Here is a 14,991-nt window from a genome sequence, read left to right as displayed (position 1 = left end):
GATAGTTTAGATAAAATTGGTGGAAACTGCAGATTAATGCTGTCCATGCTCATTAAGTCAGGCATGGATAATGGCGATATAGTGTGACTTTCTTTTAACAACTGTCACCCAACAAATCATAGTTTTTTTTTTTAGGTTTTGCTTTGTCACTTTAACTCCAGTTATTCCAGTGTTTATATTCAGATGGATGTTCACCCTGGCTCATATTCAGCTGCACCAGCTTTATGGGCGCCGTATGGGATGTTTGTTCCAATCACTGGAGGTTTGCATGTGGCTCTCCCGTGGCGAGGCTTATTTTACCCATCTCGGAGCTTTCAGGCTTCACTGCCAGCTTTTGCTAATTGGCCTGTTTTGCCACTGGAAAGCCCAGTGAGAGAGAGGATCTCCACTGGACCCATCTGGTGGTCGAGCGTGTAGATGCGTCAGAGAAGAGGGGCGGTGCGCCGCCGCCGAGGTGATCCCCGAGTTTAAAAGCGCAGAAGTCCTCTGTGCGCCGGAGCAGTGCGTCACAGCGACCCAGCAGAGCCAGGATCCCCCGACGCAGAGTCGGATCTCAACACAGCGACGAAAATAGCTTTTATAGGCGAACACGTCTTAATCAGCCATGGTCTTATACCACATGTTTTAATTATTTTGACGCGTCTCTTTTAGATCTTTTTTGGATGCGACTTTTTCTCTTTTCTAAGTAGCCTTTATTTTTTTTTTTTACTTTGTTATTTCTAATTATCGTTGTTTGCGGCGATACAGCGAGAGAGGATCCTGAGCAACAGCTGTGGAATATATAAACTCCGCTTTATGGATACAGAATCGCTCCCATCTGCACTCAGAGTTTGATCTTAGACGTGTCTCTCTGCGCAAAGAAGAAAATGAAATCAGCTGAAGAGGGTAAGTTTGACTTTTCTTTATTACAGGAGGCTTTATTTTTATTATCACAGTGCAGTAAAGCTATTAATGTGCCATTTATTTAGCTTCTCATCATTGTTTGACACTTTACACCCGGATGCGATACATTGAGCTGCGATGTTATATTGATTTCGGGTCCCAGCTGCACTTTCTGCCCAGTTGATCGTCTGGATGTATTGAGCCTCAGTGTATTACAGTTAGTAACAGTATTAACGCAGTGGTGAAGATATGTATGCGCCCCTCCCTATGATTTTGGCAAGGTGGGCGTGGCCACATGATTTAAAAGTGTTTCCAAAATAGTCAGAACTGAACTTGTGCTAATGACTGACATGGCATTATGGGCCAGCCTGTTAGGATGTTAGCTAATTTACAGCAGTCTAATTTTAGAAAACAAAAATTTTTCGTGGTACTGTGTCACACACCGCAAGCAGCATTAAATGTAGGCTAAGCACCATTTTCTTTTATTACAAGGAGTCATATTGGGCTGCACTGATGTCATTGTCTTTATGGTGGGGCCCCTAATTATCTTTAATTTACAGCAGACAGGAGCTGTGGTGACTGCATCTGTCTGTCTGCAGCAGACGTCTCCATCCATATCAATGTGCTCCACTGTGGTCACATTCACCCAGCTTCATGCACCATATAACCACATCTCACATTCCCATACACCCCCCCTCCCCCTCCCCCTTGCTTCCCCCCCTGCCCCTGGTTGTGACCTTCGCCACAGACAGGCAGAGTTTCATATGACCCAGCGGGAGAGTTGGCAACTTGGCACGAGACCACGAGCTCCCCCCCCCCCCCGGTTGGTACAGCATGCACCTTTACAGCATGCAAATAAACCAATCATGTCACTCCTGTGTTTATTTTTCAATGGCTGTTGGTACATGAAACTAGCCAACAAAAGCATTAGTGTGTGTTTTCATAATGTTACAGTTTATGGGCTGCAGCATGTGCATTAAGTGGCAATGTGAAGTGGAACTGGAGTTATTTTTGGAACCTTTATTCGTGTCTCCCACCTTTGTTTTGTATAATCTGAGCCATTCTGAGATGTTTTGTGTCACTCGCCTTAGCGTGTTCGGGGAACTCCATTAGATGAGGCGTTAAGTTTTCACTCGCCTGCATCGTGAAATAGCCTGGGCCAAATCTGTTAAGGAAGCAGTTCTTTAGCCGTTATAGGCAAAACCTCTGCAGCAGCTCTCAAAAGACTCAACTTGGCAACTGTCTCCCACTCAGTAAGAGAGCCAGTGAATGTTTGTTTGATTATCATGGTAACAAAGTCAATCTGTTTGCTTTCCAGATGCATATGGCTACACGCCAAACGTCAGTCTCTCCCTCCCACTGGGCAACCCTTGTCTTCCCTCTCAGTACCACAGCCTCCACTCCAGCCCCACTATATCTGTCTCTGTCACCGAGGCTCTCATTTATGAAACCCAGGATGACATGAGAGTGGCCGGCTACTATTCAACCTCAAGTGTCCGCCCAAACGGAGCCCCGACCCTGGAGAGCCCTCGTATCGAGATCACAGCCTACGGCCAGTTTCCTGAGGATGAGGTGGAAGAGAACAACCTTCCTGTTGCCAAGCGAGTCAACTCCATAGTGACGCTGACCCTCCCCAGTGCAGATAGTTACCGCGACCCCAGCTGCCTCAGCCCGGCCAGCAGCATCTCATCTCGCAGCTGCCACTCCGACGCCTCCTCCTATGAATCGAGCTTCTCCTACAACTACGACAACTCGCCCCAGAACTCCCCCTGGCAGTCGCCCTCTGTGTCCCCCAAGAGCTCCACCCTCGCCCTGCCAGGTGATGGCTGCACCTCTGGCGGCTCCCCTCGCCACACCCCCTCCACCTCTCCTCGCACAAGCGTGACAGATGACACCTGGATGGGTCAGCGTAGCTCCAGTCCCAACTCCCCTTGTGGCGCAAAGAGGAAGTACAGCTTTAACGGCAGCGGGGCATCACACAAGCACTACCCATACTCGCCCAACCACTCCCCTGGACTGTCCCCGCAGACCTCCCCTCGCCTCAGTATCACAGAGGAGAGCTGGCTGCCAAACACCAACCAGTACACCAACTCAGCCATACTGGCGGCCATCAATGCCCTGACCACAGATGGAGTGGCTGACCTCGGGGAGGGAATCCCTATTAAAGCCCGGAAAACCGGCCTGGAGCACAGCCCCACAGTCAGCCTGAAGGTGGAGCCCGGAGGTGAGGAGCTGAGTCCAGGGGAGCTCTGTCAGGATGACTCCAACCGCCTGCCATTAAAGAAGGAGGGCTACTGTGGTGGGTTTCTGGATGTGCCACAGCACCCATACTCCTGGTCCAAGCCAAAGCAATATGTCAGGTAGGCAAGCAATGACAGTTTGAGTTACAGATGAAAATGTTGGCCTTGAACAAGATCTCTTCAAACCAATAAAGCCTGAGGGGAATGAGCTTTTTGTGTGCTTAAGAGCATAAAACTAAAACTGGTTCACTATTTTTGGCAACTGAGAAATGATGTGAAAAGTTCTCCATATGTGCAATTTATTGTTGTGACCGGTACAGTTGGTGTTGTATTGGTTCATGTTTTTTTGTAACTGTCAAGTCTTTATTTGTGCAGCTTTTGAGTCCAAAACAAATTTCCCTAAGGGGACAATAAAGTATATTGTATCGTATCATACACAGACTTGTGAATACTGACAAGAAGTAAGTTTAAACATACTTGTAATTTCAGGTTTATCACAGGCTCTGGCATATCACATTGTTCACATTCTGCACATTCTACCTAGATAAGTGCATCTAAAATAAGTCCTCCCCTCTCTTTGCTAAGTTGACATGTTGGACATGTTTTCGCCCCGACAGCCCATCCCTGCCAGCTCTCGATTGGCAGCTGCCGTCCAGCTCGGGACCATACAGGCTGCAGATCGACGTGCAGCCCAAGTCCCACCACCGAGCCCACTATGAGACGGAGGGCAGTCGGGGAGCAGTGAAGGCCCTGGCAGGAGGACACCCAGTCGTTCAGGTCTGCTAAACCAGTGCTTCTCAACTTCTTTGGCTTGTGATGTCTTTAAACAAAGCAGTATCTATCCGAGAAACCCTATCACATGTTGCAAATGTCTAGATTTTCTCCCTAACTTTGTGTCATATGAATATTTTTAGAGTTAAAATGACCCAGTACTCTATTCCTGGGGCGGCCTCTCGCTCACCCAGTAAGAGCTTTAGCCCCATGTTGGCTGAGTCCTGCAGCGGTGCAGAGTTTGCGTGTCATCCCCCATCTCTCTCCCCCTTTCATATCTATCCACTTTCTAATAAAGGGAAAAAGCCCCCAAAAAATAATCTTTAAAAAAAAAGAAAACGACCCAGTACTCTATTTCATAGGAAGAAAAGCAAAAATCCTCTAAAACACAACATAATTATCACATTTATCACCTTGTAGTTCCTCAGATTTATGTCACAACCCCTTCCATGACACAGAACCATATGTTGAGAACCTCTGAGCTAGACTGTTTGGTTTCCTGTGATGATTAGACCAACACACGGTGCAGCCATTAGACCCATTTTTTCTTACCTCACACTTTTCGCCTCAACACTTTTTCACCTTGTGTTAAAATAGATTGGGGCGACATGTGTTTCATGGCCTGGCTGTTATGTTATTCAAAGACGTCACATATCTGAATGGAATACCATAGGTATGCATATTAGACAGACCAGTCCACAGTCAGTTCCTGTCCAGACAAAGGTGACTCAGACTTTTCCATTACGTTGTCGAGTGCAGTGCAGACAGTTACAAAGCGATGTAGCATGGCCAGTAAGAGCTTAGTCATGAGCTTTAACCACAGTAGCTCTGGTGGTCAAGTCTAAAGAAAAAAATGTGGGTAACTGCAGATATGTTTTGGTTTTAAACCCATCTGGTCCCCAAACCATTACTCCATACCGCTGACCTCAGTCTCTGAATAAATAAAGGGTCTGCAGCACAGAGTCGGGCAAAGTGAGTGGTGAGCCGGGCTGTCAGTTTAATTAATACCTTTTGACATTTTATTAATATATTACAATAAGTCTACAAGTTAACCAGACATTCGTCACATGTGGGGCAGAGTTTCCTGTGTTTGCCCTTCACTTTTGATAAAATGTCTTTTTAGAGTGAGTTTGAACCACAGAGGAGCAGTTAGCTAATCGTGCCTTTTAGTTTTAGCCATTTTAAGGACAAACAAGCTGTGTCCCAATTCTATACTTCATACGAACTCCAAGTTGATTTTAAGTAAGTTGTGTATTCACACCAGAAAAGTGCAAAATTAAGTATACTCACTTAAATATACTAGTGCTCTACCTGCTGAACGCCAGACAAATAAAGTTAGGGATTTGCTAGTGAACATAGGGGAGCTTTTAGCAGCTAAAGACACAGATTTCCCCCTCGGGAGTTAGTGGAAACCAAAACGGAGTGTAAAGGAGAGTGAATATTCAACTTCAAATTATGCTAATGTTGCTATTTATTTGCTCAATGTTTAAATAAGCCACTGTGTGTAAGCTTGTTTCGTTTCCCCGGAGTGGGCAAGAATTTAGTTTAGCAGGTTTTGAAACCTGAGAGATAATGGATTTCTGAGGCCGATAAATTTCTTTTTTACCATAAACAAACATTTTTGCAAAGGATCCCTTAAAATTGTCTTGTGACATAATACTGAGCAGCGCATTTTACAGTTGAAGAATAAACTTGTCAGGGCTCTCTGGTGGACCAACTATATGTTATGGCAACTGTAACTGCAACAACATTATACTACTGTATACTGTAAGTATACAGTATAACAAGCCATCTAACAAGCCATTATTCAAAATGCTTTCAAGTTAAATGTAACAGTGTTGGGATATATTTTCCCACTGAGAAAACAGAAATATTATATTTGTATGCAGTTGTGGAGTAAGACATTTGGAAACCAAATGTATCATCCAGCGTGTTGCAACTCCAGCCACACATCTGTAAAGGGCGCGTGTATTTGTCCATGAGAAGGTGCTAATGATTTAATGACAGGGGTCTGGGTTCACCCCGGCTGAAAGAGAGAGTGTGTGTTCTCTTTAAACCTAAACGCAAACCTCCCCCTCCTTTTCCGCCAGCTACCACCCCAACCACACAGACTTCCCTTTGTTTAGGAAAGTTCCCGTGTGTACGGCTGACATCATCGCGTCCTGCGTACTGCGGAGGCGGCAGCGACTAAACCACACACGTTTCTGGCAGGCTCTGATGAAGATGTTGGAGGGAGCCTCAGACAAGGCAGCCCCATCTCTGTGACTTCCTGATTACATGGTACACACAGCGCTGCAGCCTCTGCTGCGGACGCTGGCTGACGAAGCCTCTGTGGCTTGTCCCGCCGCCCCTCTGACTCAAACCCTGCCCAGACTTTACAGAGTTTATTCTGGAAGGTCTTGTTCTGTATGGTGCACTTTTTTCTCTCCACGTCCAGCATCCAGCACAGCCAAGCCGGCTATTTTTTGTTCTCTTTCAATGCCATCGCTGCTGCCTGCCTCAACCACACCCGCCCTTACGCCAGCAGCAGACTGAAGTATGTCCCTCTGAAGTGCTCTGCGTAGTCCTCGCCACAGTTAATGCTCAGGGTTTCATGCTGTACTTTGGTGGAGAGGAAATACCCCCTAGTCAAGTCTGTGAGGTCTTCTTTTTTGAACACCGCTTTCATGACTAGCCCATTGCTGAAAAGCACATCCAAAGAGCTGTTTTGAAGTGCATTTTTCTTCATTCATATTTTGGAGTCATGCGACTTTTCTCGACCTTGATCAAATTTAGATATCTTACCAAAGTATAATTAACAAATATCATGTGAAGCAAAAAGCGTGACGAGATGAATTGCCGGTCACACTGAGCTATCCTTCTCTCTCTCTCTCTCTCTCTCTATCTCTCTCTCTCTCTCTGTGTCTCTTACTCACTCTCTCTTTCTCTCTCTCTCTCTCTCTCTGTGTGTCTCTAACTCTCTCTCTCTTTCTCTCTCTCTCTCTCTGTCTGTGTCTCTAACTCTCTCTCTCTCTCTTACTCTCTCTTTCTCTCTCTCTCTCTGTGTCTCTAACTCTCTCTCTGTCTTACTCTCTCTCTCTCTCTCTCTCTCTCTCTCTCTCTCTGTGTCTCTAACTCTCTCTCTCTCTTTCTCACTTTCTCTGTGTGTCTCTAACTCTCTCTTTCTCTCTTACTCTCTCTGTGTCTCTCTGTGTCTCTAACTCTCTCTCTCTTACTCTCTCTTTCTCTTACTCTCTCTCTTTCTCTCTCGCTCTCTCTCTCTCTCTGTGTGTCTCTAACTCTCTCGCTCTCTCTCTCTCTCTCTCTCTCTCTCTCTCTCTCTCTCTCTCTCTCTCTACAAAACTAAAACACAGGAGTCCATATATACTGTATGTGTGTTTGTGTGTGGGATCATCCTTTTAGAGCTGGAAGGGTCTATGAAAGAACGGAGCGGGAGCCCCAGTCACCCTCACCCCTCTCTCCTCCTCTCTGGTGCCTTTTGCAGCCAGAGTCTTGGCATTCCTCTTGTGGGTGATAATATGAACTAGGGAGGGATCGCTTCATTGCCAGGGTGGAGGAGCAAAGGGTTTACATAAAGTGGTATCACAGTGATTTAATTGCGTCAACAAATCATAACTGTCTGCAAGCCGCTGCTTTATAAAACAGATGATTCAGAGTGGAAAGGTTTCTTGATTTCAATATTGCCACTTTGATCATTTTATGTCTTAAAATGATACATAATAATGCTGATGTGAACAAATGTTTCTACAAAGGCATACTTTTAAATCAGAATCAGCTCAGGTGGTATTATTGAGTTCAATTATTTCTGTTTGCTTAGAATTTCATGCTGATAATAATTCAAAGCCGATAATGAGTAATCTGTTTGTGATTACAGTTTGAAAGTAACCATCTAACCTTGTGAGCGGGTTTCCTCACTTCATCACACTCCTTCCTGCTGCCTAAATAAACAGCATTGCTAGGCAGCAACCCATTTCCTTACACAAATATACAGGACTTCTGCAGGCTCTTAACCCTGACAGAGATCCTCCTCCAAATCACATGTTCTGCTTCCCCAGTCTGAGCCTTTCACTCTTGTTGTGGGCACTCCTCCTTGCCTCAAGTGCTCTTCTTATGCAAGTGAAAGCTGTGGTCTTCATTTCACATTTCCCTGCCGTTCACTTCAGCTGACAATCTCATCCACAGCGGTATATAATTAGGTGGGGTTCAGCATCTGCCTCTATAATACATTGACATGGTCTGGGGTTAGTGATGTGCACATATTGTCCATTTTTCTTACCCACTCATGCCAGTTTTGATTCATGAAGTCATATTATTTCAGTTTTAGTTTTATACATGCTATATAGCTAAAGATAAGAATACAAATTCTTATGTTTTGCAAATTAAGTGTAGTTTAGTTCAAACTTACTATTACATGAATTTAAACATGAAATCATTCATAGATGGAACTGTAATATTACTTAACCCTGAATGGCCAACAATAGCAGCAGCAAAAATTGCTCAATTGTAATGAAAAGCATGGAAAGATGTCCACCTGTTTTGTCAGATAAGATCAGTTGTGATGCTTTAGCTAAAAAAAATTAAGGATTTTGGAAAATGCAATAACGCTGAAATCCAAGTTTATTTATTAATAACGTATCATTCATATATTAGTCTCTTATAATGGAATGCGCAGAAACATTAAAAACAACATATTTATTGTGTTGGAGGAGGAAAAGTTGATCAGGTTTGTTGGGTCGCACCTACCTTTTCAACAGTGACCTTGTTGTCACATTTCATCTCTTTAGTGAAAACATATCTTTGTTCACATACGGTACCTGGTTAATTTATGACATTTTAATTTCACTGTAACCCGACAATGGGAAAGCGATTCACAAATGCAACGAGACATGCTCCACCATCTTTGCTATGAAAACTATGGATTGCTGCTTTAACCTCTCAAACAACAATAAATATGAACACTTTCTCCATATAATCCAATGCCTTATATTATTTCGTGCATTCCTACATTGGGGCCCCTGTAATTTCTTATTATACACATTGTGTTTCTTTCAATTGCTTTAATGTCGAAATGCCAAGTATTTTGCTCTGATTCCTGTATAGATAACATACATAACTCTCACAGTGTGTCCGTAGTAGCTGCTGTTCTCAGATTTCAGCCTGTGGGTTTGGGCTTCATGCCTGCGCTCTGCAGTTTGGGTGGTTGAGGTCATCCTGGCAGGAGGCCTCCTGTCAAGCAACACCTATGGAGGTCTGGGAGTACTTAAGAAGCTTTGGGTCGAGCCCGTCAGCTACAGCGAGCAGCACTTCTGTGCTGTCTCCAACTCCATCGTGCCGGGTTCATTTTACTGATAAAAATCAGAGCAGGGTCACGGCTGAGAGTTTTTCTTGACCCAGATTTGCCGGCGCTCGGTGGGACTGACATGACTTTGACTTTTCTGAAACACTAGCTTAGTCTTGTCACAAATCAAAACGCTGCTCGCTGTAGGTGGTTTTCCTGCTCTCTGGCAGCAGCTGCCCCTGAGGTTCAGCTACTGTAGGATCAACATCTTGGCAGGCCTGACATGAACTGATGGAGGAAGTGTATACAGGCCATTGGTAGTAAATTAAAGTAGATAAAAAGGGTGATTACAAGATCCTAAATGGGTGCTTTGTTTGAAAACCATCACGCTGAGAGCCTGACCTCTGAAAGAACTGCGTTTGTCCTTAACGGCATGCAAGTGAAAGTTTTTTTTGAGAGGACATGGATCTTAACCGCAACCGTGTCTTTTTTCTTTCTTTCTCTCCTCTTAGCTCCACGGCTACATGGAGAGCGAGCCTCTGACCCTGCAGCTGTTCATTGGCACAGCCGACGACAGGCTGCTGAGGCCCCACGCTTTCTACCAGGTCCACCGAATCACCGGGAAGACGGTGTCCACCCCAAGCCACGAGGCCCTGCACAACAACACCAAGACCCTGGAGATCCCACTGCTGCCAGAGAACAACATGCGGGCCATGTGAGTATCGGGGCCTGTACCCATCCCAGTGAGGTGACTGCAGTAGGTTCAAACTGGGATATATTAGGTGAAAAATAATTTTTTTTGTATCTTGAGGCTTCTGAAGAAAAGTCAAGGAGGGGCTCTCATGGCAACAAATGGATCGAAAGGCACAAGACCGGAGAAGATGGAGGGCTTTTGTCGATGGCCTATGTTCCTTAGGGAATACAAAGGCCTAAATGAATCAATTGGACATCAAGTCCCGATTTATTCAGGAATTGACATGGACTTGTCTTGAATGACTTGAGACCATAAAAACTTAAAAGTGGTTAAATCTGGTCGAAAATGCAAACGTTTTAGACATCTAGAGGTATATTCCAGTCTATTAGGGCAAGTCCAAATCGGGTCTCGAGTCAGTCGAGAAAAGTCCTTAAGACCAAGTCCAAGTCAAGTATAAAGCCTCTATAAGTAAACATCTTTCTCTCAAAGCTGTGTTTCAAAGTCCTGACCAAGTAATAACTTAGTTAACATTGACTTGACCAAAAAGTAAAAAGTAACTCCTGCCATGATGTAGTGAAAATCTGATGTAGTAAACACCAGTAACTCTGCAAACATGTGCATCACTGTTCAAATCCACATGTTCCTTGAATCAAGCTGAATCACAGGATATATGCCACGCCCATTTCCGCTAAGAAGTTTTTTTGCAATATCGCGCAATGTTCAAAACCAACTTTTTCGAACTCCTCCTAGGCCATGCGACCAATCTCCACAAAACCTGGTACATAACTTCTCCAGATGGACCTGATAAAAAGTAATCAAAAGAAATTTGCTACGTTAAAGTATGCGCAATTTACAACCAAACAAATTTTCGTAGCTAGCCACAAAACACGAACTTTAGCATATATTGGCCAAATTAATAGGTATCAGATCAAAACTGGTTTTATTATTCGACATCCCACTCCAAGCCTCCGTACCAAATTTTGTGAAGATCGGCCGTTAAGGGGGCGCTATAATGAACGTGGATGCGTTTTGGCAAATAAGTCAATGCATTTAAATGGGAAATTTGCAATAGCAATATCTCTGCCGCAGTAAATGCTATCATCATTAAACTTGAGATTATTCTTTGACATGCCGCTCTGCGGTTCTATACCAGATTTGGTGATGATCTGCCTTTAGGAGGTACTATAATTGAGGTAGAAGCGTTTTGGCCTTTAACTCAATGAATGGGAAATTTGCTATTGCATTTCAAACAGACTTTGGAGCTCGCACTTAGTGAAATTTCATGACTTTTGCCTCGCCAGCATCGTGTTTTGGGTTCTCCTTTTGCGGGCTCTGCTGTCGTGGGTTCTGCTTTCGTGGGCTCTGCGTGCCATCAGGGGCGACTTGCGCCAGGGAGGCTTGGACCCCGTCATATCTGCCTGCAGTTCTAGTTCACTTTGTAAACCTATAACGTGCACAAAAAGATATATAACACAATAAATGAAAGGGGAAAAGCCAAACAGCATAATATGAGCACTTTAAGCTTGCTCCTGATGTTTAGTATCCTGTGTGTGTGTGTCCAGCACGAGCGTGCTTGCTTTTGTGTGTTTGGGTTGTGAAAGTGTTGCCCTCTGTACACAGACGGGTGGCTTTTCCATTTATATAAGCCTCAGAGATCAGATTACTGGGGAAGCTCTGGGCTGCTAACAGGGGCCTGGGGTTTCTGTCTGAGCTGCCGTCAGTAGCGGCCTGCTAGCATCAGCACTTTCTCTGTGTTTTAATGGATGTAACACATAAGCTCCCCTTATACGACTTCATCTCAGGATATGGTTTCTCTTTTCTCACGGGGGATACGACTCAGAGCACTTAAAGTGTAGGCGGTGGATTTTTGGGAGATTTATTCGTTTTGACATGAACTCCAGTGTGACATAGAGATGTTTTATGATGTGGTATAGAAACAGGCATTATTGTATTTCTGAAATTCATGATGATTCAGGGGGACGTGTGTTAAATTAAATCATTAATCAGTTAGCTAATATGAAGCCACAAATGGCATTGTTTAACTTGGTATGACTCCAATTAACTCCTAACAAATTACATGATAGCATTAAATACTGCCCCTCTTTTTGGTATTGTGCTTTCTTTCTAAAACTATGTCTCAGGCACTGAACGGACGCCTCAGTATGTGGTTTTGCACACACATGCGTAGGCGGAGAGAGCAGAGCAGCTGGGATCCTTAGCATCAACACCTGATTGCTTCGCCAGTAGAGCAGCAGACCCTGGTGTCTGGCGAGAAGAATGTTAGGGAGTGTTCAAATGTGTGTAAAAGTTGACATTAACTAGGCTTTGAGGAATGCGGCATCAAGTAGCACGGCGATGGAAAAGCCAGAAACCGTTTGGAGAGGCGCGAGGTATTTAAGTATGAAAAAGTAAGAGGAGTGCAGTGCAGACAGACCGACAGACAGACAGACAGACAGAGAGAGAGAGAGAGAGAGAGAGAGAGGAGGGTCTTTTTTGTGCGATGAAGAGTTTGATGCTGTAAAAGATATCATTACAGCCAATTCTTGGTTGTAAGATTTGTGGAAGGGGAACAGTATTTTAGTAACCATCTCTTGCAGGTCAAAGATGTTCCTGATGTGTTGAACGTTCCCAGACATTTGTTTCTATAGAGTTTGAATTTCACCCAAGAGTGGATCCACTGAGGTGTAAAAGCGCTGTTGGGGGTGGTGGTGGTGATTAGTGTGAACCACTTTTGATTTGGCTGCAATACTGCATAAATCACAGCCTGATTAACTGTGAGAGTATATACTGTATATCATTTATACATGTGATAGTTTGCTTTTTGGACAGACAAACTTTGGCAAACTCTTTTTCTTTTGTCTCCACAAACACAGAATCGACTGCGCGGGGATCTTGAAGCTGCGTAATTCGGACATTGAGCTGAGAAAGGGGGAGACTGACATCGGACGCAAGAACACACGTGTGCGGATGGTTTTCAGAGTTCACATCAACCAGGCCACGGGGAGAACGGTGTCATTGCAGGCTTCATCCAACCCCATTGAGTGCTGTGAGTACTTCTCATATTTGTTTTTCATTCACCTAAACTGTACAGTCCTTTTAAATTGGGCTCAAATTGTTACTGTAGATTAGTCGACTAATTAATTAGAAAATGCAGGCACACTAAAAATTATATCATCTTAACATCAGCCTGTCAGCATAGTCATGTTAAGCATGTTAGCATGCTGACGTTAGCAATTAGCTTGAAGCATCGCTGTGTCTACGTGCAGCCTCACAGAGTAGACTCTTAGTTTGTTATTGTAAGACAGACAGACAGACAGACAGACAGATGGACAGACGGACAGGCATAACTCATATGACACATGTGACAAGGGGGTCAAGTAGAAGTGGCTAAATTTAAAAAAAGATCACAAGACAACAATTTTGGGAACCACTGGATTAATCAATTAGTCAATAAGCAGAAACTTTGATAATCAACTCATTCAAGTTATTCATCAAGCAAAAATGTCATGAGATATTGTTGGGTTTTGGGCTGTTTCACGAACTAAACTTACATTACACAAATGTCTCAATTGTTCTTGGCTAAACGATTAAGATAAGCATTAGATTAAAGCTACATGAGGAATTCTAAGTAATGACAACAAAACTGTCGGCGCGTCCGCATGATACAGCCTTCTGTGCCCCCACCCCTCCTTCACGGAGTTGCTAGTGGCCAAGGAGGACACAGAGGATTAAAAACACATGAAGAGGTAATTATCTTATCTCGAGCTTATGCGCGGGAAAGTCACCGGATGACACAATCTTCTGAACGTCGCCATACTGAGAAATGTAACAGACTTTTCTTAATATAAAAAGTTTCGCACACTAAAGCTTTAACCAATAAAATCAGGAATTATTCGATGCAGCCCGGTAACTTCTGGTGCATGTGATTGTGAGCTCCATTTGCACTCAATAGTATTTATCGTTTGTGTAAAGGGCGATGTAGGCCTTGCTTGATAAACTGTATCGACTCTCTGCGCTGAACTGGAGTTAACCTTTCACTGGACCGGGATAAACTCAGGCAGATCAACAACTTCATGTGGTTCTGGCAGCGAGAGCTGCCATAGAGATTAAGTCTTATGAGGTAAATGAAAGACAGTAGTTAAACCATGATCTCAGCCCCTTGTAATAGACCATTGTTAGTTTCTGAACGACTGCCACTGAGCAATTGTTTTTGACCAAAATTCACTTTGTGTGTTAGCGAGGCAGAACGACAGACAGAAACAGAGATGTGGGAAAGATTGATGGTTTCCAAAAACAGAGAATTAGAGTTTTATCAAAATCTGAAAGCAGGAGCATCGAATTACTAAAAGATCATCCTCTTATGTAAAAATATTCATGTTTTATTGAACCTCTATTTATGTATCCCGGTCAATCATGATGCAGTTACATACTATCTTTCACAAGAGAGACCTGGATAGACATAATCATTACAGCTAGATGGAAAAGGTTTGCAAATATGTAATGGCATGTAAAAGATAATTTCAGAAAAAAAAGCCAAAAGGTCAGAGAAAGGAATAAAAAAGACGAGAAGAGAAAAAGACAACACTCTTTAACCAAATTTGTAAGACAGAACAGCCACCATAATTTGAGGAAAACACAAATAAACACAACATGGAGCCTGTCTTTACTTACTGGCAAAGAGACAGCTTAATTCAAACGTAAAGAGCTGGAGGTTTACAGCTGTACCGTCTGCTCTGTGAGAGCTGTCTAGGTAGTGATTCAACCTCCGTCTGGATGCTCAGGTCTGCATGGGGAGTGGGTGTGTATTAGCTGAACGATGAGGCCGGTCTCTTGCTCCCTCCCACAGCCCAGAGATCGGCCCAGGAGCTGCCGCTGGTGGATAAGCGGAGCTTGGAGACATGTCCTGCCCCAGGGGGGGAGAAGATGCTCATCGACGGACACAACTTCCAGCACGACTCCAAGGTGGTGTTCGTGGAAAAGGCTCAAGGTAAAATAGGAGGAGTTCTGGATTCTTAGTACAGCTGTGTGTGTGTGTGTGTATATATATATATATATATATATATATATATATATATATATATATATATATATATATGTGTGTGTGTGTGTCTCCCTCTCCATTGTGT

General features: G+C 43.8%; 1 protein-coding gene across 2 annotated transcripts in view; it reads left to right on the top strand.

Annotated features, from left to right (window-relative positions):
- The first annotated feature begins 513 nt into the window (after positions 1-513).
- Positions 514-14,991, top strand: part of nfatc1 (nuclear factor of activated T cells 1) — a 46,205-nt gene continuing 31,727 nt past the window's right edge. For both annotated transcript variants that reach the window (XM_028597836.1, XM_028597835.1), the window contains exons 1-6: positions 514-885; positions 2,201-3,242; positions 3,740-3,899; positions 9,684-9,886; positions 12,739-12,911; positions 14,712-14,852. In XM_028597836.1, the coding sequence (XP_028453637.1) occupies positions 867-885; positions 2,201-3,242; positions 3,740-3,899; positions 9,684-9,886; positions 12,739-12,911; positions 14,712-14,852 (1,738 nt within the window). In that variant the 5' untranslated portion in view covers positions 514-866. The remainder of the gene's footprint in view (positions 886-2,200; positions 3,243-3,739; positions 3,900-9,683; positions 9,887-12,738; positions 12,912-14,711; positions 14,853-14,991) is intronic.

Source organism: Perca flavescens, chromosome 14, assembly GCF_004354835.1.
Source record: "Perca flavescens isolate YP-PL-M2 chromosome 14, PFLA_1.0, whole genome shotgun sequence".
NCBI lineage: Eukaryota > Metazoa > Chordata > Actinopteri > Perciformes > Percidae > Perca > Perca flavescens.
This window is presented reverse-complemented; position numbering and strand designations above follow the sequence as displayed.